Here is a 19,768-nt window from a genome sequence, read left to right on the forward strand (position 1 = left end):
AACAGCGACTTACGCACTTCGTTGCACTCCACAGAATCTTTGTAGCTCGGTGGCGTTGCGTGATGCGTTGAAGAAAAGCAGGATTACGGTGAAGAAAGCACGATGCAGTGCTGTTAATGTAGCAAGACACAGCTCTGATCTACTGGAGCTTCTGCGGAGGAGAGGATCGAGGAGCACTGGTCCCCAGGAAGCGATGGTTGTTTTGCCCAACGAAGAGGTTTCATGGGACACGAGATCTGTTTCACCGAATAAGTGTACCCAAGCCTCATTTGCGTCGATACCGGATTCTGCATGTGGTAATGAGGGTCACCGCACCAAGGTTGTTACAGACCAGCGCGCTGTAACAATGCTGGAGTCGTTTTTGCGCAGCGGCAAGGGATTGACGACTCATGGTATTTTACCTGCAACACTGTATGGCAATCACTGTAGCCCCAATGGCGGCCAGTTGATCTCTGCACCAGAATCTTCGCGGTTACCATCAATGCTAGATACTGCTTTCAGTGATGTTTTCTCTACTGGTGCATTATCACCAAGTGGGCAGCAACTAGCGGCATCAGCAGAGTGCTTGCAACAGCAGAGGAAAAGTGTCCACCGTACGAAACCAGCCCGCCGTGTGATTCCTGTTGGTTACGGGATGAGTGCCCGTGCCCGTCAAAACTACGAGGCGATGGTGGAGAACTGGGAGGTGAGTGAGATCGAGCAAGAGCTTCGGAACGGGGAAGCATTATGCCACGCCCGCCGTCGGCTGCTGGAGCTCGTGTCTGAGCGCAAACGGTTGTTAAACGCGTCGCTCGCGCACTTCCACCATAACCCGCAGCAAGCCGTGTCGCTGCAGCGGCGTGAGATATTCCGGATGGTTGTCGAGGTTGATGCCGAGGACCGTAAGCAGGCGTGTTTTTCATTTGTTGATTTGCTTGAACAGTGCTGCCGGAACACTCTGGATGATGCCGCATGGTCTGTTGTTTCCGGCGCCTTGAAGTCTAGCCGCGATCTTATCCAACTCTCTCCACTACGGTGCAACCCGCAGAATTTCATTTCCATTCTGAACGACTGTCTGTCATTGCAGCATATCCGGGATCAGCGCGTTCAAGATGCTCTACAGTGGTTAGCAAAACTCTTTGGTGTATCGCAAGGGCAATTCAAGTCTGCACTACAATCATTGCACCACAACCTCAACAAGCCACGCGATTACGAGGCACGGTTCCATGAAATTGACAGCCGCGTGTGTGGGATAGCAGCGTCCACTGAGAGACGTGTTCGTATTAAACTGCGCCGTTGCAACTTTCAGCTTCCCCGTCCTGTGGGTGCTGGCAGCCAAATGAACCCCCTTGTCACCAGCAATGGTGATGGCGCTGTGGGCTGTGTGTTGGGTCCCAACACCTGTGTTGATCGTCCTGAAGTATCGCTTGTTTTTCAGCTGGGAAATGAAACTGCCGTCTCCTCAACACTCAGCGCTCATCGTAGCGGTACCGGAGGGAGTGGTGATGTGGTGTGTGAGATGGTTGATGACGCCCCGTGCTATGTGGTTGACTTCAATGACGAAATTGTACAGCTGAAGACTGTGGACACCAGTGTGGTACGCGTCTCTCTTTACTGCAACGGCAACGTTCTTTGCAGTGGCTTCTTGCACCTGTCCAAGTGTACTTTCCACAGTAATCGTACCTTATCTGTCATTCTTCGTCTCGACAACAAAAGAATATTTGTGGCTGATCTGAGGATCAATGTGGAGCTTGTGTATGGAAGGGACCGCCGGGGGCGGGGTGGGAGAAGGTAGGAACGGCTCGTGAGTCTGTGTGGCCTTTGCTCACATAAATGGTCACGGGATTAACGTTCGAATGTATGTGTATCTTTGTGCATATGTGCACTGTGCGTTTGCTGTAACATGAAACTGTCCTGGATATGATAATGTTTCTTCACGCTTGTGTTTTATTGGTTTGCGTAAACGGGAACCGTCACATGAGCAATGTTAGCCTTTCTTTTTTTCCTTTACTTGCTGTACATGTTATGGATGAGAGCCTTGTTTGTTCTGCTCTTTATCTCTTCCTCTCTCATACACACACTTTCACCGTTTTATTTCTATTATTTTATAACTGGTTGATGGTTATTAGAGGTCGAGTGTGCTTCACTGCTGAGGTAGCGGTAAGGGGCGCGGAAAAACCCACACGTTCGTGTGGTGTCATTGAGGCTGGTAATGGAAGGTCGTTTACTCTCCAATATTTTTCGGAATTACGATTTGTATTTTTATCATAGTGAGTAATTTGTTTTTTTTTCTAGACTTCATGCACACCTTTTAGATTTTCTGTTGCTGTTTTAAAGAACGATGTATTATTTTTGTCGTTTTGTTACTGCTGCTCCCATTTTTTATCTATTCGTCCCTTATTATGGTGTGAGCTCTTTTAACTTTACTGCCGTTATGGCACTGTGGCCGAGGCAATCTTTTAAAACTTTAGATTCACTTTTTTTAAAATCACTTTTATGGTTTTTTGTCGTTTTTTTTCCCAACTTGAACTACCTGTACTACCGTTTCATTTTTTTTTATGAAGTTGGGGTGTTCTCTGCCCTTTTTGTGGAGATGCAGCCATACTTTGTTACCACTAACGAGTGTGGTAGCTATCTTTTTCGGCTACAGTCGTCACGGATAAGGATGCCTTGCGTGCATTGTGCCGCCATCCCTCCATGTATGTCTTCTTGATGATACTCGTTTACTTCTTTCTTTGACCTTTCCCATTGTTTATTTTTGCTAACGTGTACGAAAGAGGCACTGTGACACTCCAGTTGCAATTAAGTAATAATACCTGAGGTATGTGTACAACAACAGACCTCATACAGACGCGGGTCGCTCCAGCACAATTGTTTGTTATTTTCTACTTTCTACAGTGGTTGTTTGTGGCGAGTACCGCATCTGGCGAGAGTGTTCATGCGATCTTCAAAATATCGAAATCTGGAGATGCACCCTTCTTCAAACAAGCTGAGAGGCACTGCGAGCGCGCTAAAATGCGCCTTGCGACGCCGACGACGGCAAAGGGGGCGACTGCTGTGAAGAAGTTGCTGAAACGCTGCGGTCCATCTGATGTACCCGTACTTGGCGGTGGCCTAAGCGTGCGATGCAGCAGTAACTCTTTTTTCTTCTTGTGGTCACCGAAACTGGATGAACCCAAGTACCCTGTTGAGGACACAGCACCATACTGCGGGGAACGCGATCCGCGAGGGTGGGGGACCAAGTGTGTGACAAGGAACAGGAGTGCGGGGAGGTTATTTTACCAATTTCATACATCTGAGGGCGAGAAAGGGAACTGTACCGGACCTGTGACAATGGACTATGACCCGGCGATTCTCTATGAATTGGAGGTCCCTAGTGCTGGTGAGGAGGGTCTCCTCGCATGGGTTGTCTCGCGTGGTGGCAAGAACGGAAGCACTGCTGCGCTTAGGAGCCTTCGATCAGACTTGGAGGACACATCCCGCGCATACATTGGAGATTCGAGCAAAATGATCGAGTACGTCCTGTGTGAGGGTGGAAGGTCCTCCGTCGTGTCTTCCACATCATGCTATTCCGTTCCTTTTATCCTATCAGTTGCAAGTAGCGATGACAAGTCGCATTTTGATCATCGGCACAACGTCACTATTGGTATATTGGTTTTAATTGTTTTGATTTTAATTATTGTAGCCGCTTTCTTAATTTTGTGGCTCCTTTCACGGAACCGTCCGGCAGGTGATGTTGAGGAAAACAGGCGCAACGGATCAGGTGTACAGAGAACTGTCGTTGAGTCGGTGGGTGATTTAGGTGGAACTGTTAGATCCGAAAGCTACTCGGGGCGAGGTAGCAAGTCGGGTGACAATCTTTGTCGTCCGGAAAATGTAAACGGTAATTGTCCCCAGGTGAATAATGGATTCTGTGTTAACGGATCCCCCCAACAAGAAAATTTGCAAATGAATGCCCCTGGACAACAACCAAATTTTAACTACTACAGCACAACACCCGAAATACAGACATACAACGGCGAAATGGAACTACGGACTAACTTTGGTGGTCCTATCTTGTACCGCCAAGGAAGCTTCAGACAAAATATAACCTCCGACGTCAATCCAACACCGCTAAGCGCCACACAGCGTCCTGGGAGCTTCCGTGGCTCAAGCCCCAACCATCAGGGTTGTTTCAACCGTAGTGATATATTTCGTGAGCCTAGTCTCTATGGTGAATCTCCTCCGCACGGTGATCCGCGCTTGGGTTTAAACCATCCTCGGGATATTGGCTACGACAGGGGAAATGCCCCAGAGCAGGTGAGCCTTTCTTCCGTCGGTATGGCCCAACAGGGCAACTTTGCAAACGTTGGTGCACGTGGCGGGAACTTCCGAGGAATAAACCGCAACCAACAAGGAAGTTTCCGCAACTCGAACCCGCCGTCTGGTGGTTTGTTTAACACGTAGGGAGTTCGCGCCATCTTTTGGCTTCACCCAATGGGAGTAGTTTGGTGTTGCTTGCTGACGTCCCTTTGACCAATGCGGAGATGAGTACATCCGCATATCGAACCAATTAGTTACTACAGCGTCTGTGTTAGGTCATTGCCTTACATCCTTCGCTACTTCACTGTATCATCGGATTGAGTATTTTACCACTGTTACTCCCCTCTACATATATTCGCGTTTATACCCTTACCCTACGGTTTTGTCAAATATATATACATACATATGTGTGCGTGTGAAGTTTCCCCCACTTTGTTTTGAGTGCATTCGCTACGACATGCGTGACAGTGGCGCTATTTGGACCACTTCGTTGCGTACGTATCGTAGGCTGCACAGCGAGCACCTTCGCATCGCCTCATTGTTTACGATGTGGTCACGCTCCACCCTCTCTTTTTCACTGCGACGTGGTTGAACTATGAGTTTGGAGTTGACCCTCCATAGTATTGTCGTGTATTTCGTGTTATTCTTTTTTTTTTCTCTGTTGTCTCCGCTTGTGCCTTGCTTATGCTTCTATTTTCTTTGTGCCTTCTATTTCCCCGTTTCCGTCAGTGGCTCTACAGTCTGAGTGAGTGCGGTGGTGAAATGCGGTGTATTGCGCAATGCGCGTGTCAACTGCTTCCTTTCCTTTTGTTTGATATTATTTCCCTCATCATTTTCTTTTCAGACGTTTTATTATTTTCTGTTATTATTATTATTATTATTATTATTTATTTTTTATTCTTTGCTCATTCATTACCGAGGGTACCGTAATAGATATGATGTGGTATTGGCTTACTGCTACACCTTTTCTTACTATCCCGCAACCTTGTTCTAGTCCTTTGGAGGCGGTAAGTCACTCCAGAGATTACGATGGGATAAAATGAGTCGGCCGATTGTTTATATGTTACTCGGGGTGCGCAATGCTGAACGTTTTGTTGTGTGTACAGAGGATTCTTTGCCTTCTTTACTCTTTACCATGTTCTTTCAATTATTTTCTTACTTCTCCCATAATAGTAAGGTGTGATCATACTCAAGTGGATATCCGCGTGTGACGTGTGCTGGTGCCAATAGGCGTGCTAAACACACGAGTCTCCCTCTTCAGTGATAAACTCGATTTAACATTTATTTGTAATTCTTACCACTGACCATTCATCTTCATGCGATGTCTGCCTCTCGATCTCCCTCTGGCAGTGGGAGTTTGTATCCGGCTGGCACTATGTCAACGGGATGTTCCCTGCCTTCATTGACATGTCCCCCGAAACTTGGTGTGGGCAAGGTTGAGGGCAGTAGCGACACTGTTTCCATGGAGCGCTCGCAAGCTGGCAGCCAGTGGGCCGGCGGGACACATGCTGAAGAAGCGTGGGCATGCAAAAATGCTGCTTACACCAGGGCAATGAAATATTCCAAAGGATTGGTTGCGGACGTGGTGGATAGTTCGGTAGAATTCCTGCCACGCCGTCTCATGCGGAGTTCTGTGAACCACAGTATAAAGGACAGGAAATCGTCTTTCAGTGTCATGGCTGATGTTGGGCGCGACACGCAACAGCAATCTTTGGCTGCCACAAGCTGCAAAGGTACTTCATCCACTCCCATGAGTGAAGCCACATTCCCATTCCTTGACGGTGGGAAGGTACAACCAACGGATCCAGGGCACCTAAAAGCTGGAATTACGTACGATCCGCAGTCGTATGGATCGCTTTTACCCACGACGCTGAAGGTACGATCCGTTGAGGAAGCTGTGAGTGGCCCTCTAATGGGGGTTGCGGCTAACGAAATGTTTGCAAACCGAGATGCTAAACAGATGTTGAGGGGTATTCTCCAGCCGGTACAGAAGACTTCGCAATTTTCACAGTACTTTGATCGACAACAGTTTGAGGGTAAAATGAGGCAGTTGGAGGAAAGTGCGCGACACTTCAGCAAATGTCTTGCTCAGCGTGTGTCTTCCAGTGCCGGTGGTGGTGGTGTGATGATTGTCGTAAACGACTCTGATGATGGGAGCTCCGACGACGGTGGTTTGATGGGTGACGGTGTGAGACACAGAGCTCGAAAGCCCGCCAAAATGGTAGACGAAGCGCGAGTAGCTGGCGACGCTGAATCTAATGCCCGGAAACAGCGACTTAACGCACTTCGTTGCACTCCACAGAATCTTTGTAGCTCGGTGGCGTTGCGTGATGCGTTGAAGAAAAGCAGGATTACGGTGAAGAAAGCACGATGCAGTGCTGTTAATGTAGCAAGACACAGCTCTGATCTACTGGAGCTTCTGCGGAGGAGAGGATCGAGGAGCACTGGTCCCCAGGAAGCGATGGTTGTTTTGCCCAACGAAGAGGTTTCATGGGACACGGGATCTGTTTCACCGAATAAGTGTACCCAAGCCTCATTTGCGTCGATACCGGATTCTGCATGTGGTAATGAGGGTCACCGCACCAAGGTTGTTACAGACCAGCGCGCTGTAACAATGCTGGAGTCGTTTTTGCGCAGCGGCAAGGGATTGACGACTCATGGTATTTTACCTGCAACACTGTATGGCAATCACTGTAGCCCCAATGGCGGCCAGTTGATCTCTGCACCAGAATCTTCGCGGTTACCATCAATGCTAGATACTGCTTTCAGTGATGTTTTCTCTACTGGTGCATTATCACCAAGTGGGCAGCAACTAGCGGCATCAGCAGAGTGCTCGCAACAGCAGAGGAAAAGTGTCCACCGTACGAAACCAGCCCGCCGTGTGATTCCTGTTGGTTACGGGATGAGTGCCCGTGCCCGTCAAAACTACGAGGCGATGGTGGAGAACTGGGAGGTGAGTGAGATCGAGCAAGAGCTTCGGAACGGGGAAGCATTATGCCACACCCGCCGTCGGCTGCTGAAGCTCGTGTCTGAGCGCAAACGGTTGTTAAACGCGTCGCTCGCGCACTTCCACCATAACCCGCAGCAAGCCGTGTCGCTGCAGCGGCGTGAGATATTCCGGATGGTTGTCGAGGTTGATGCCGAGGACCGTAAGCAGGCGTGTTTTTCATTTGTTGATTTGCTTGAACAGTGCTGCCGGAACACTCTGGATGATGCCGCATGGTCTGTTGTTTCCGGCGCCTTGAAGTCTAGCCGCGATCTTATCCAACTCTCTCCACTACGGTGCAACCCGCAGAATTTCATTTCCATTCTGAACGACTGTCTGTCATTGCAGCATATCCGGGATCAGCGCGTTCAAGATGCTCTACAGTGGTTAGCAAAACTCTTTGGTGTATCGCAAGGGCAATTCAAGTCTGCACTACAATCATTGCACCACAACCTCAACAAGCCACGCGATTACGAGGCACGGTTCCATGAAATTGACAGCCGCGTGTGTGGGATAGCAGCGTCCACTGAGAGACGTGTTCGTATTAAACTGCGCCGTTGCAACTTTCAGCTTCCCCGTCCTGTGGGTGCTGGCAGCCAAATGAACCCCCTTGTCACCAGCAATGGTGATGGCGCTGTGGGCTGTGTGTTGGGTCCCAACACCTGTGTTGATCGTCCTGAAGTATCGCTTGTTTTTCAGCTGGGAAATGAAACTGCCGTCTCCTCAACACTCAGCGCTCATCGTAGCGGTACCGGAGGGAGTGGTGATGTGGTGTGTGAGATGGTTGATGACGCCCCGTGCTATGTGGTTGACTTCAATGACGAAATTGTACAGCTGAAGCCTGTGGACACCAGTGTGGTACGCGTCTCTCTGTCCTGCAACGGCAACGTTCTTTGCAGTGGCTTCTTGCACCTGTCCAAGTGTACTTTCCACAGTAATCGTACCTTATCTGTCATTCTTCGTCTCGACAACAAAAGAATATTTGTGGCTGATCTGAGGATCAATGTGGAGCTTGTGTATGGAAGGGACCGCCGGGGGCGGGGTGGGAGAAGGTAGGAACGGCTCGTGAGTCTGTGTGGCCTTTGCTCACATAAATGGTCACGGGATTAACGTTCGAATGTATGTGTATCTTTGTGCATATGTGCACTGTGCGTTTGCTGTAACATGAAACTGTCCTGGATATGATAATGTTTCTTCACGCTTGTGTTTTATTGGTTTGCGTAAACGGGAACCGTCACATGAGCAATGTTAGCCTTTCTTTTTTTCCTTTACTTGCTGTACATGTTATGGATGAGAGCCTTGTTTGTTCTGCTCTTTATCCCTTCCTCTCTCATACACACACTTTCACCGTTTTATTTCTATTATTTTATAACTGGTTGATGGTTATTAGAGGTCGAGTGTGCTTCACTGCTGAGGTAGCGGTAAGGGGCGCGGAAAAACCCACACGTTCGTGTGGTGCCATTGAGGCTGGTAATGGAAGGTCGTTTACTCTCCAATATTTTTCCATATTCTGTATGTTTTCCTAACAGGTTGTCATACCGTAGATGTCTATGTGGATTACGTTTTATCAAGTTTCTTACGGTTTTTCCTGGCAATACTCGTGCGAATGGTTATTGCGATAATCTTTTTTTGGGTTTTAACCTGCATTGTCAACGTAACTTTTCTGGAAGGGCATATAACGGGCGCAATATCGATATCCCTAGTCCTCCGGCACCTCTAACTCTGAATTCGTTGGTATCTTACATGACGGAATTGCGTTTGTTACACAGATCATGTGGCGTATCGGTGTCAGCTTCTCGCGTTCGATTCCAAGCACGTGAGTTTCTTACTCGTGGTATTGCGAAAGATCTCTTTTGCTCTGATACCGACAAGGGGAGTACTCAATTGTGCAATGGTGGAATGAATGAGGAGTGCGCCACGGCATTACTTTTGACGTGTGGATATTTTGAGTTGTCTATCTTTGAGTGCGGTTGCGGTTATGAATGTGTGGAACTGCTTTCCTCTCTTTGGAGTAGTCGTCTTCTTTCGTCATTTTCACCTCCATGCAGTTGTGCAGCTGCAGGCGATGCCGGCCGTTTGACTCTTTCAGTTCTTGGTATGCTTACTGGCGGTGGTGTGCGAGCTTCTGCGGAAAATCGTGATAAGTTATTACACTTTCTGTGCAAAATATTGTTACCTATTACGTTGCGTCTCGTGCAAGAAGAGTCGCTTTTTGTGACTTTCACTACCGACGCAGAAAGGGCAATGACCAACGATGGGGGCGCTGCCTTTTCGACATTAATTTCGGCCCTAACTAAAGCTGCTGTGGCGGGGTGGATTTGTGGCGATCGTTCATCAGACAGTGGCAGGGTTGCTTTCGGGGTGCCATCTTTGCCACAGGCGTTCTCCCGGAAGCGAGAGGTCTCGGGCCCATTATTTCACACATTAGCGCAGGGAGATGCCATCGACTGTAGCCGCCTGGCTTCGGTGATGCAGATGTATGCTGGATGCTTAGTAAACGATCATCTGAAAGGGTCTGCTTCACAAGTATTACGTTTTTTTACGCTTACACAGTGTGTTCCGCAGTTAGTTGCACTGACAGACCATTACCAAGAGGGCGATAGGCGCGTAAGTTTGGTTGCGTCGCTTGTGCGGTCTGTAACTGCTGTCCTCCTGGCGTCTTTGGATGTTAAGGGCACAAACGTGTCCCACCTAGTCGCAAGCATTGCCTCTTCCTACGCGCGTATTTTGACATTCCCCTCAGAAGAGAAAGCGGCGACTACCGCAACATCATATGATATTGCGAAAGCGAAGGAGCCACAAAAACCGTCGTGGACACTTTTCAGGGACGTCACAATTGGCGTAAGAAATAATATGCTCTACGGAAATGAGGTGCTTTCGCCGGCTGTTGTACTGCTCCATTTGTGTGAACGTGTGACACCCTTTGCACACAAGTATTTGTTTTCGGATTTGGCAGCATTACTTAATGCCCTGGGAAAGATATATAGAGTGGCGGTAGTGCACTTCAACCGGCGCGCAACCACTTCCAAAAAAATTACTGAAAAGGCTCACTGTGATGAAGGTAATTGCGGTTCACGAGAAACTTGGAAAGTATCTAGCAAGACGTCCACTCACTCGCGTTTCGAGCGTCGCGGATCTGCCACGTGTGTCCAACAAGCTCATCTTTCCCCCACCCACGGGGCAATGGTTAGTGAAAGCACAGAATCTCCTCAGGTGGGATTGACTTCACCATATTCACTCGCTCTTCCCTTTGCTGTTAATGCCGAGGACATCGCCGAGATCGAGGGCGAGTTAGAAGTGCTGCTAACTTCTGTTGTAACTGTAATGGAAAGACACATGCCATCTACTCGGAACGGACGACCAGTTTTTGTGTCGCGGGCAAACTTTGCAACGGATAATTCAGTATGTGCTGAAGAGTGTGTGGATATGAGCCGCAAGGGATGTGCTACCGATGGGCGAAAGCACTACGCGGAGGATACTAGTGGACTACAGTCTGTGCCCACAGCCCGTGCAAAGGAACTTGGTGGCAGAAGCCGTCTGCTAAAGAAGTCGGTTGCTGGTAAAGAGCTGGTGTTGATTGCCGAAGGTCTCCACACCCTTAGCTGGAGGTCTTTTGTTGCATTTCAGGATCGTTTACTGATGTCACTCTCGTCACAGTTGGGGCAAGAGGTGCTTAGTGGAAGACAGTACGCGTCTCTTGTTTGTCTTTTGCTTCGTGCACCTCCTGTATTAGCCTCCGTCGTTTTTCACGCAGTGGAGGATCGGCTTAAGCGACTTATTCATTCAGACGCAGTTACAATCACGGAGGAATTTAACACTGAAGAATCCAAAGAAAGTCAGGGGGTTTCTCAAGTGGTGGTTGCCCTCCCGCATGCACGTGCCATTCAGGATGAGTCAATTTCTTTGTGCGAGGCGTGTGCCGTTATCTTCGGCTTTGCGTTAAAAATGGGGAAAAATGCCCTCTCTCTGCTGAATGACCTTTTCATCCGCTGCGGAAATCGTGTGCTTGTGGAAGTACCTTTGTCGAATAACCGCCTTGATGAAAATGTTGAGGGCGCCTTAACGATGTTTGTGGCGAGCTCCACATGGGTTCTTGCCAACTCTTTGGCGGGACGGTCAGGGTCGCAGCACTCCGGCAAGGAAAAATCAGTGATATCCTTCATTAAACGAGCTCGTGATCATGCAGCACATGCCTTATGTGTTTCCTTATTTATGGGAAATACTGTTGGCAACCCACTATCGCTGATTTCAGTGGAAGCAGTTGCAAACGCCTGTATGATGTTGGAGTGCTGTGGCAGCAGATCCGACAAGAATATAGAACAAATTCATGGTCACTTGAAACGTGCGTATGCTTTTTTGGTCTCGCAGTGCGACAGTCGCGAACTTGCGCAACTACTGGAAGGCTTCGTAGGACGCAAACAACTGGTTGGGCCACGCAGTCCCCAAGACAAGAGCGATGTTGGAGTGGCACTACAACTTCCGCGCTGGATGATATCCTCAATGAATCTTTCACAGCGCTTTGCTAAGGAAGACCGTCTTCTCTCGGTGATGTTTTTCCCGTTCCTCAGAGTAAATGACAAATGTGATTCCCACGAAGCCTTCTGTGACACAAGGGGGAAATGTTTATACTCCGTTTCTGATGTTGAACGTGTTTTACTTATTACTCAGCGTTACTGCCGGAATTTCGGGACGCTTGTTGTTGTTCTGCGGTTACTTCACACAACGGACCCATCAATTCTTCGGCAGGGTAACGTTGTTGATCTGGTGCTGCGGAAGGTTGCCCAAGTTATGCGCCGTACTTGCAAACCACTTGATCTCTTCGCCTTCTTCGCAATGTATGGTGATTTTGAAAGTGTCGTGTCAGTCGCTCTGCGAGAACTTGGGCCTGAAGCTAGGTGCTTCGCAAGTGTAAAAAGAAACAGGGACAGTACCGATAGGGAGGTGCCCGCCGCAACCACATCAAAGGGCATGTTACATGGGAGCAGTGAGTTGGCCGAATTTCTGCCAATGGGTCAGATAACAGCCGCTGTAAGTGCAGTGAACCGTTTGCAGTTGCGGTCACTACGGCAAAATTGGTTAGCGACCACTGGTCCACTTATCGTCGCCGCAGCCAAGGTTTCTCGCGAGCCACTGGAAGTTGTGCTGGACCTGGCAGAGTTAGTAAAAGGAGATGATCCCAAACTTCTTTACGACCTCCTTACGTGCTCCTCAGCTATGTGTGCCATTGATGAAACGTGCAACTTTACAACTGATATCAGCACGTTGTTACGACTGCTGCTGCTTCTCCAAGGTGGGAATTTATCGAACCCAACGGTTCGCCGACTGCACATCGCCTCTCGCAAGTTGCTTTTTAGGCCGGCTGAGTTATATGTGCCGTCCCTAATGCAATTGGCGCAAGTCGCCATCCTTCCCTCTGTCAAAGGAACGGCGCTTGGGCGGCAGATTAGGCGCATTTTCTATTTTCGTGTGGGAAGGTTGCTGTTTGGCAAGCAGCAATCTCCCTGGAGAAGCCTTGCAGATAGTGGTGGGGAAGTGAATCGTGGTGTGAACTCAGATAAATCGCGAGAAACTGAAGTCGACCATGAAAAGGGTGGTTGGACCGAATCACTCACAGAACTGGCACTGGAACATTGGCTGGTGCTATTACGGTACTCATCCGTAGGCAAACCCTCTTCGTATCGTTTAGCTGTGGAGTTGAGACAGAGGGAGGAAGCTGACGAAACGAGAAGGAGGAAATCCAAAGTTTCGTCTCAAGTTGCGTCAGAGACAGTGCTAGTGTGTACTGATGATCAGGTTACTTGTTCTGATGACGGGCAGACGGTTAACGGTGGGGTTGGGTGCAGCGCCGCGGCAGGCAGGGTCGACAAGCGCTTTGAGGGCATCGATATGTTTCACGCGTTTTCAGATCGTTTGGTTATGCAGCTGCGGCAGTCGCTGGGTGCCTCAAAGTTCATAGCATTTGTGGGTGAAATGGTGTTGCATGCAGCTAATGCGGCTCCGTACACCTCTCCTCTTGAGTGCGATGGGGAAGCTTTATGTGAAGAGAGGTTGATATATGAGGGGACGGCGCCTCTACTTTTAGACGCACGTGTGCGTAGATTTGTTCGCCTAGCCACCCTCATTGTGGAGGAGATGTCTAGTGATCTCGGTTCCTTCTTAGGGAATGAGCAGCATCTGGACCGACAGTGCGTAGACAAGCAAGATAGCGAATTAGTGAAGAAGTCCATTGGTTTGGATCTCGGTGCTGTTCTGAAATTCCTTGTCCTGCTTGATACGTTTGATCCTCTTCAGTATGAGAAACGGGTTCTGGAGCGGTGGGAACGTAGGGACGTGCAAACACAGTCAGTTGAACTCTCCGATGTTTTTGCCGCTGCCAATGGTCTCCCTCTGCGACACTTGTACCGTATAGTTCAGCAGCTACCTGATTATTGGTGCAATACGATGGGATGTAGTTCCTGCAGTTTCGGAGGGACAGTAGGCATTCACCTCACAAACATTTCCACCGTTTTTGAGTACTGCATGCCACCCGAGGGAGTAAATGTAAACGGCGACTGCTGCATCTTCCCCGTCACTGCAGCCACGGACCGCGAAGCACCAACATGCTGCCACTCAGCAGGTATCTTTGGTAGTGATAGGCCACTTGTAACTGACGTTTGGGTTCCACTTTCTAAGGCAAGGCAGCAACAGCAATTAGTGAACTGCCTTGTAAAGGAGAAGCTGCTTGATGTGACGATGCGCTGCTTTTTTCGTGAGGGTGAATCACCAGCTGTGACAAGAGCACGATTGGGACTGCTTGGTCCCCGTGACTTGACGTGTGTTTTGCGGACAATTCTTGCAAAGCGAGATACCACCAATGGCGATGCTGGTGAAGCTTTGGAGAGGACAAGCGTTACCACAATACTTGAACTACTCACAGATATGCTACCAAGCACGGCAGCAGAAGACCTGCACAATGTTGTGGTGGCGCTTACCCCACTTTTGTCCAGGTCAGAATTCTCTGATCACCCGAAATTGTCGACAGATGCTTGTGCGAGCGAGTCCTGTGAAGCGGGGGTGGGGTTGAAGCGCTTCCTCGCACACGTCGCCGTGGTTATGGGTAACGATGCGGAGCGTTTTTCCGTACCTGTGCTTTTGGATATGATTGAACACTTGCATGTTCCACATCGACTCATTTCGCCGGCAGCGGCTGCAATTATCTTGAGTTACCTAGTACCACTAGGAAATGAGACTGAGGGAACCCAACGGGCGGGGGAAGGCTCATTGGATGACGAAATTGATGTTGGTGCTCCCTCGATGCATAATGGTGCAGGAGCTACAGTGGAAATAGGGAACACTTTTGATGCGATAGTAAGCCTCCTTCAAAGTATTGTTAACACAGCGCCGGAAAGTCCGATAGCTTCGGTGCCGCGTACCGGAGATGTGCATCACAAATGCAGTTGAACAACTGTGAGGGAGGTGGTTTATACCATGTACACACTGATAGCATTATCCTCAGTGGCACAAACTACCTTTATTGTTTATGCATTACACCGGCTGCAATAGTATGAGGGAAAAAGAGGTTCGTGGGGTGGGGTGAGAAGCCCTACTCTCGGCGGCTCTCACACGTGACGCACTAACACTTAAGGTTGTTACAGAGTGGCGGAGGTTTCGGATATCTGATTACTCCAGTGGAGTATAAGTTATCGTTCCCAGCTTCACATGTGAAACGCCGCCTCGAAGGTAAATTGTATTGTGTGTATAGGGAGCGATGTGAGGTTGGTTTGGGAATTTTCAAGTTGCTTTTGTGTTTATTACTCTTTGAACGCTAAGGTGCGCTGTGGGAGGAGCAAACGCCGTGTTTTCTCCATTTCCAGTTTTCAACCTGATGCTGCAAAACATTCTCTTCACAAACTTCTTTCTTTTTGCCCCCCCCCCAACACAGACCGCTTGTGCTCGCAGGTGCACAAGGTAAATGTGTTCTGTGTGATTTGTACAAACTCGTGGAAGACCTGCACAGGTCGTCGTAAGTGAAAGAGACCACTGTGCTGCAGTTATAATAGTGAGTAAGGCAGAAGCCATCTTACATATTTTGTTTTCTGCGCACCTTTTGCTGTTGGAGTGTTGCTTGTGTTCCTTTCCGATTCGTCGCTTATGCTTAAATGTACTCTGGTTTCTTTTAATAGTCTTGTCTAAACTATTTAAAGTCTACCGTTTCACACGGTAACGTGTACTATATAAGTTTTAAAGGGGATACATAGCGTACATATATATATATATATATATATATATATATTGATACATTTGTATTCGGGTTGTAGGGAAAGGTAGCAGTAGGAAACCCTCTAGTGTTGCTTTCACCGCCCACGTTCCTGATTTTACACTGTGGTGGTCGTAGTGCTTTAAGAGGAAGTGTGAACCAGTTAAAAGTAAATCAGCAACAAAAACCAAACTGCAAAACGTTGGACACATCCTTCTGGGCCGCTGGTGCAATACACGTACGCACCGTCAGGAAAAAAAAAATAAAACATTGTCAGCAAAAACAAAGAAAGAAAATTGCCGCTACCTCTTGAAGCAACAGTTGTGAAGAGTGACCTCTGTTGCTGTGCATTTTTTGTATCAACTGTTGTTGACTTCGTGTGTCGATGATATCTGGTTTTGCAGATTTCTTTAACATCAATCATCTCGACATGTCGAGTGATGCCAACGATGTGATTGTTGTGCATCACCCTGATGGTCGCTTACATAGCACCGACTTCAACGTCCGCTTCGGTAAAGTAAAAGTCCTTCGTCCGGGTGACAAAGTGGTGCGTATTGAAGTAAATGGCCAAATGACATCAGCAATCATGAAGATTGGACCGAATGGCGAAGCGTTTTGGTTGAAGACAACATGCCTATTGGATGGGGATTGCGGGAGACCGGAGTCGCCCGTTTTTGCCAGTGACGACTCGCAAGACACTGGAGCCTCGATCACCTCTGCCGGAGGAGGGGAACTTCCCGTAAAATCCCTACGGCACCGATTATTTGGCTCTTGGGGGAAAAACAAGTTTAATGGGACTCAAGATGACCCGGAAACGAGGAGCCATCAACCTCTTATCAAGCAAGATTGCGATGGACGCCTGCATGTTAATACGCAGGCGCAATGTTCAGGTGCTGATGCTGTTGAATTGCATCTCGCCGAGGAAACTGTTGTTGCGGCAGAGCGTGCGATGCAGGAAATCAAGCGGCTGTCGCATCAGAATCCCGATTATCTACGGGATGTAGTGATGGGTGACACCGAGGGTGAAGCGTGTTTACAGGAGCTAAGCGGATTTCAGGACTATACGAGGTTAATGGTTGATACGACGGAGGGAAGCAGCACTGCAGTGAACAGTACCGAAATTACTGTTGGTGTTCCTGATGATGTTACACAGATGGTGCAAGTAGAAACTTCCACCCAAGGTGGAGATGGTTCTTTTTCCGACGTCGCTGCACTGGGTTCATCAGCAAGTGATGAGGGACTTGAGGCGTCAGCTGACGATTATATTTTTGAGGATGTTCATCTTCCCGCGGACACTGATGAAGGGGTAACAGCAGGTTGCAGCGGCACGCCACCGTGTGGCTCTTGTACACCTGCACGGAGTGTTGCACCAGTAACTCCCGTTCCTGATGTTTGTGCCAGCAACCCTCCATCACCGTGTGGCCCCACTCCGGAGGGGCAAGGGGCTGTGTCTCAACAAAATGATGTGCCGAGCAAGGCGACGGCAAGCAACTACAGTGGCAGTGGTACCAACGACTTGAATTCCAATGGCATTACATCAAGTGACGGGACATACTTTACTCGCAGCCTCGTTCCCATGGAAGCGGATCTGTTAAAGCTAAACCTTGTCCCGGGGCACAATCGCATTCGCTATATTACGCACAGTTCCCTCCGTGGTGAAGTTGCTGTAGAGGCGAACGTGTACTTGTGGGACTCTACTGACCGCCTTGTCATTAGTGACGTGGATGGCACGATCACGAAAAGTGATGTTCTGGGCCACATCATGCCTTTGATTGGTCGGGATTGGACCCATCCCGGTATTTGCTCGTTGTATAGCCAGATTCAAAAAAATGGCTATCGTCTTGTATACCTCACTGCACGAAGTGTTTCACAGATAAGCATGACGCGCAAATTTTTGTGGAATATACAGCAGAATGGAGTGTCACTTCCCAAGGGCCCGGTGCTTACAGCACCGAAGCGACTGTTCTCAGCGCTGGCGCAGGAGGTAGCGATGAAATCCCATTTTTTCAAGATTGCCTGTCTTCAGAAGGTGGTCAATGCCTTCCCACAAAAAACTAAACCCTTCTACGCGGGTTTTGGAAACCGACTGAGTGATATGCTAAGTTACCTTGCCGTCATGGTTCCGGAACATAAAATATATGTTGTCGACTCAAAGAGTTTGGTTCGCGTGGCGAATGTGACATCAACCTATCAAAGGCTTGCGGATGATGTGGATAGCAGTTTCCCACCAATTGTGAGGCGACATAACTTAAGTTATGTTCAGTTTGGTTTAGGTTGTTCCGCGGGTGCGCATAACGGGGGAGCTACATTCAAAGGGAGCGAAGGAGAGCCTTTCTCCGATGGCAGGCGTTTTTCTTCTTACAGCAGCGGCGATAAATTTAGTCCAACGCCCACCGGAATTACCAACACCGCCTCGTTTAGTAGTCAAGGAACTTCTACGCACCCGTTGTCTGCACTTGGGAATGGGCTTGGCCTCGCTGATATCGATGCGCGTGGTTTGGAAATGTCTGGAATGAGTAATCCCAGTGCGAGCGTCGCTGTAACCAACCGCACGAATGACCCAACCTCCACATATAAGCCGTGCGATGTTGTCGTTGACAGAGAATTTGACTCTTTTGTGTACTGGCGTGCACAACCAACTGACATGATAGAAGGGGAAAGCAGCGCCTTCAATACTAAGGCCGCTACAAACCTTGAGCAGAAGGATCAGCAACCACGGGTAATTAATGAAAAAAAAGCTTCATGGTTGCCTTTGGGTCTTGGTAACACAAGCAGCGAAAACTATCAACAAGGTGACACTGTGTGATGGCGTGGATGCGGTGATTTCGTTTAAACAAATGAGGAGTACAGGAGGGGAAAAGGAGGTGCCCATGATTATAAATTGAATCTATTGATTGGCCGTTACCAACCCATACCACGGTGAGATAAGTGTTAGGAACAGGAACCTGCAACCGAATTAAAATCACAAACGAGGGAGGAGGAGGAGGAGGAGGCCAAGTTGATGTCTTTGATGACGTGTACAGCGGGACATGCGAGAAGGAAAACTCAGTTTTCTTCTTCCCCCCCCCCTTGTGCACGGTGCCGCATTTGTATCACTACAACATGTTGATATCTTTTTCTTTTTTTTTTTATGTGTGTGTTTGAAAGGGGGAAGTGAACAGTCTCGACACCAATGTGTTCCCTCAACACTTTTTTTTTTTTAGTCAACCGCTACTGTTTCCTTTAGTCCTTCTCGTTACATTTCCCCCTCCTTTTTTTCGTTTCCTCACCTTTCCGTTCAATTTAACATCATACGTGGTCATGGATTTGTACTGAATGAGTACAGGATGTTGTTAACTATTAGAAGTGCGAGGAAACAATGAAAACCGACGTGGGGGAGAAGAAAAGGAGAAACGGTGCGGTGATAAATCTGTGAATTCGTGTCGTAGAGGAGCTCTGTCTCTGTCTCTTTCTCTTTCTATTTGCCGTTTTTTTCTTTTTTTATTTTGTTAAGTGTGTTCGTGAGGCGTCTCATAAAGGGTTTCGTTTTCTTCCACCTTTTCCTCACAACTCCCCTTTCCATAGCTTTTGTTCCTTTGTTCGTTGGAACTACTACTCCATTTTTTTTTTTACCACACGATATCACAGTAAGAAGCAGGTTCTGTTAAGCAAAATAATAAATGCCCATCAACGAATAAAAAAGAAATCGTGTGGGGCGGGTATGGGGTTGATTGCGCATTAGTGAGTTAGGGTCTCACTGAACTGTTATCTTCTGTTAGAACATTGTCTCATTTGGTTGGTTTTGGATTTCATTTTTTTTTTTCTGTTCTTGTTGCCGGGTCGTGGTGGTGCTGAAATGGTTATTATTACTATTATTGTTGTTGTTGCTTGACTGCCCATCTGGACAACCTTCTTTTCCCCCTTCTATTTTGTTGAACGTGGAGTACGACAGAAGGTCCCGATTTAGTTTCTTTTTTTTTTTCTGTTTCCATTAATACTTTCAACTATTTCGGGCTCTGCGTACCTTCAGTAGCGTTTAAAAAAACAGTAACTCCCTTATTTCAACCACTTTTTTTCTTTCCGTTGCGAATAACAGGTGGCAATTTCCTCGGTAAGGAGGTTGTGTATCGGAACCATGCGTCATGTGGTTAAAGTCCTACGCGTTTTTTGCCTGTTTTATGCCCTTATTTTGCTGCGTGTGCGAAGGTCTAATTATGCCCAGTTGGTGCGGTGCGTTGTCATCTTTATGTGTGTGAATTAATATTGTTTGCTCCCTTTTGTTTTTT

The 19,768-nt window shown here is 48.2% G+C and overlaps 7 protein-coding genes across 7 annotated transcripts; all 7 read left to right on the forward strand.

Annotated features, from left to right (window-relative positions):
- Position 1: 1 nt before the first annotated feature.
- Positions 2-1,774, forward strand: TbgDal_VII6270 (hypothetical protein, conserved, (fragment); the record flags this gene model as incomplete). Its single annotated transcript, XM_011776710.1, has 1 exon — positions 2-1,774. A coding segment is annotated over one exon (1,773 nt), but the record flags the coding sequence as incomplete, so codon positions are not given.
- A 125-nt stretch (positions 1,775-1,899) lies between these two features.
- On the forward strand, positions 1,900-2,250 carry TbgDal_VII6272 (hypothetical protein, unlikely; the record flags this gene model as incomplete). Its single annotated transcript, XM_011776711.1, has 1 exon — positions 1,900-2,250. One exon carries the CDS (start codon positions 1,900-1,902, stop codon positions 2,248-2,250), a length of 351 nt encoding a protein of 116 aa, XP_011775013.1.
- Positions 2,251-2,320: 70 nt separating this feature from the next.
- Positions 2,321-2,692, forward strand: TbgDal_VII6274 (hypothetical protein, unlikely; the record flags this gene model as incomplete). Its single annotated transcript, XM_011776712.1, has 1 exon — positions 2,321-2,692. One exon carries the CDS (start codon positions 2,321-2,323, stop codon positions 2,690-2,692), a length of 372 nt encoding a protein of 123 aa, XP_011775014.1.
- A 110-nt stretch (positions 2,693-2,802) lies between these two features.
- Positions 2,803-4,425, forward strand: TbgDal_VII6280 (hypothetical protein, conserved; the record flags this gene model as incomplete). The annotated part of the gene is made up of 1 exon (XM_011776713.1): positions 2,803-4,425. One exon carries the CDS (start codon positions 2,803-2,805, stop codon positions 4,423-4,425), a length of 1,623 nt encoding a protein of 540 aa, XP_011775015.1.
- Positions 4,426-5,602: 1,177 nt separating this feature from the next.
- On the forward strand, positions 5,603-8,323 carry TbgDal_VII6290 (hypothetical protein, conserved; the record flags this gene model as incomplete). The annotated part of the gene is made up of 1 exon (XM_011776714.1): positions 5,603-8,323. The coding sequence occupies one exon, from the start codon at positions 5,603-5,605 to the stop codon at positions 8,321-8,323; it is 2,721 nt and encodes a 906-aa protein (XP_011775016.1).
- Positions 8,324-8,740: 417 nt separating this feature from the next.
- On the forward strand, positions 8,741-14,707 carry TbgDal_VII6300 (hypothetical protein, conserved; the record flags this gene model as incomplete). The annotated part of the gene is made up of 1 exon (XM_011776715.1): positions 8,741-14,707. One exon carries the CDS (start codon positions 8,741-8,743, stop codon positions 14,705-14,707), a length of 5,967 nt encoding a protein of 1,988 aa, XP_011775017.1.
- A 1,181-nt stretch (positions 14,708-15,888) lies between these two features.
- TbgDal_VII6310 (lipin, putative) lies at positions 15,889-18,309 on the forward strand (the record flags this gene model as incomplete). The annotated part of the gene is made up of 1 exon (XM_011776716.1): positions 15,889-18,309. One exon carries the CDS (start codon positions 15,889-15,891, stop codon positions 18,307-18,309), a length of 2,421 nt encoding a protein of 806 aa, XP_011775018.1.
- Between the last annotated feature and the right edge of the window lie 1,459 nt (positions 18,310-19,768).

The sequence above is a fragment of the Trypanosoma brucei genome, chromosome 7 (assembly GCF_000210295.1).
Source record: "Trypanosoma brucei gambiense DAL972 chromosome 7, complete sequence".
Taxonomy (NCBI): Eukaryota; Euglenozoa; class Kinetoplastea; order Trypanosomatida; family Trypanosomatidae; genus Trypanosoma; species Trypanosoma brucei.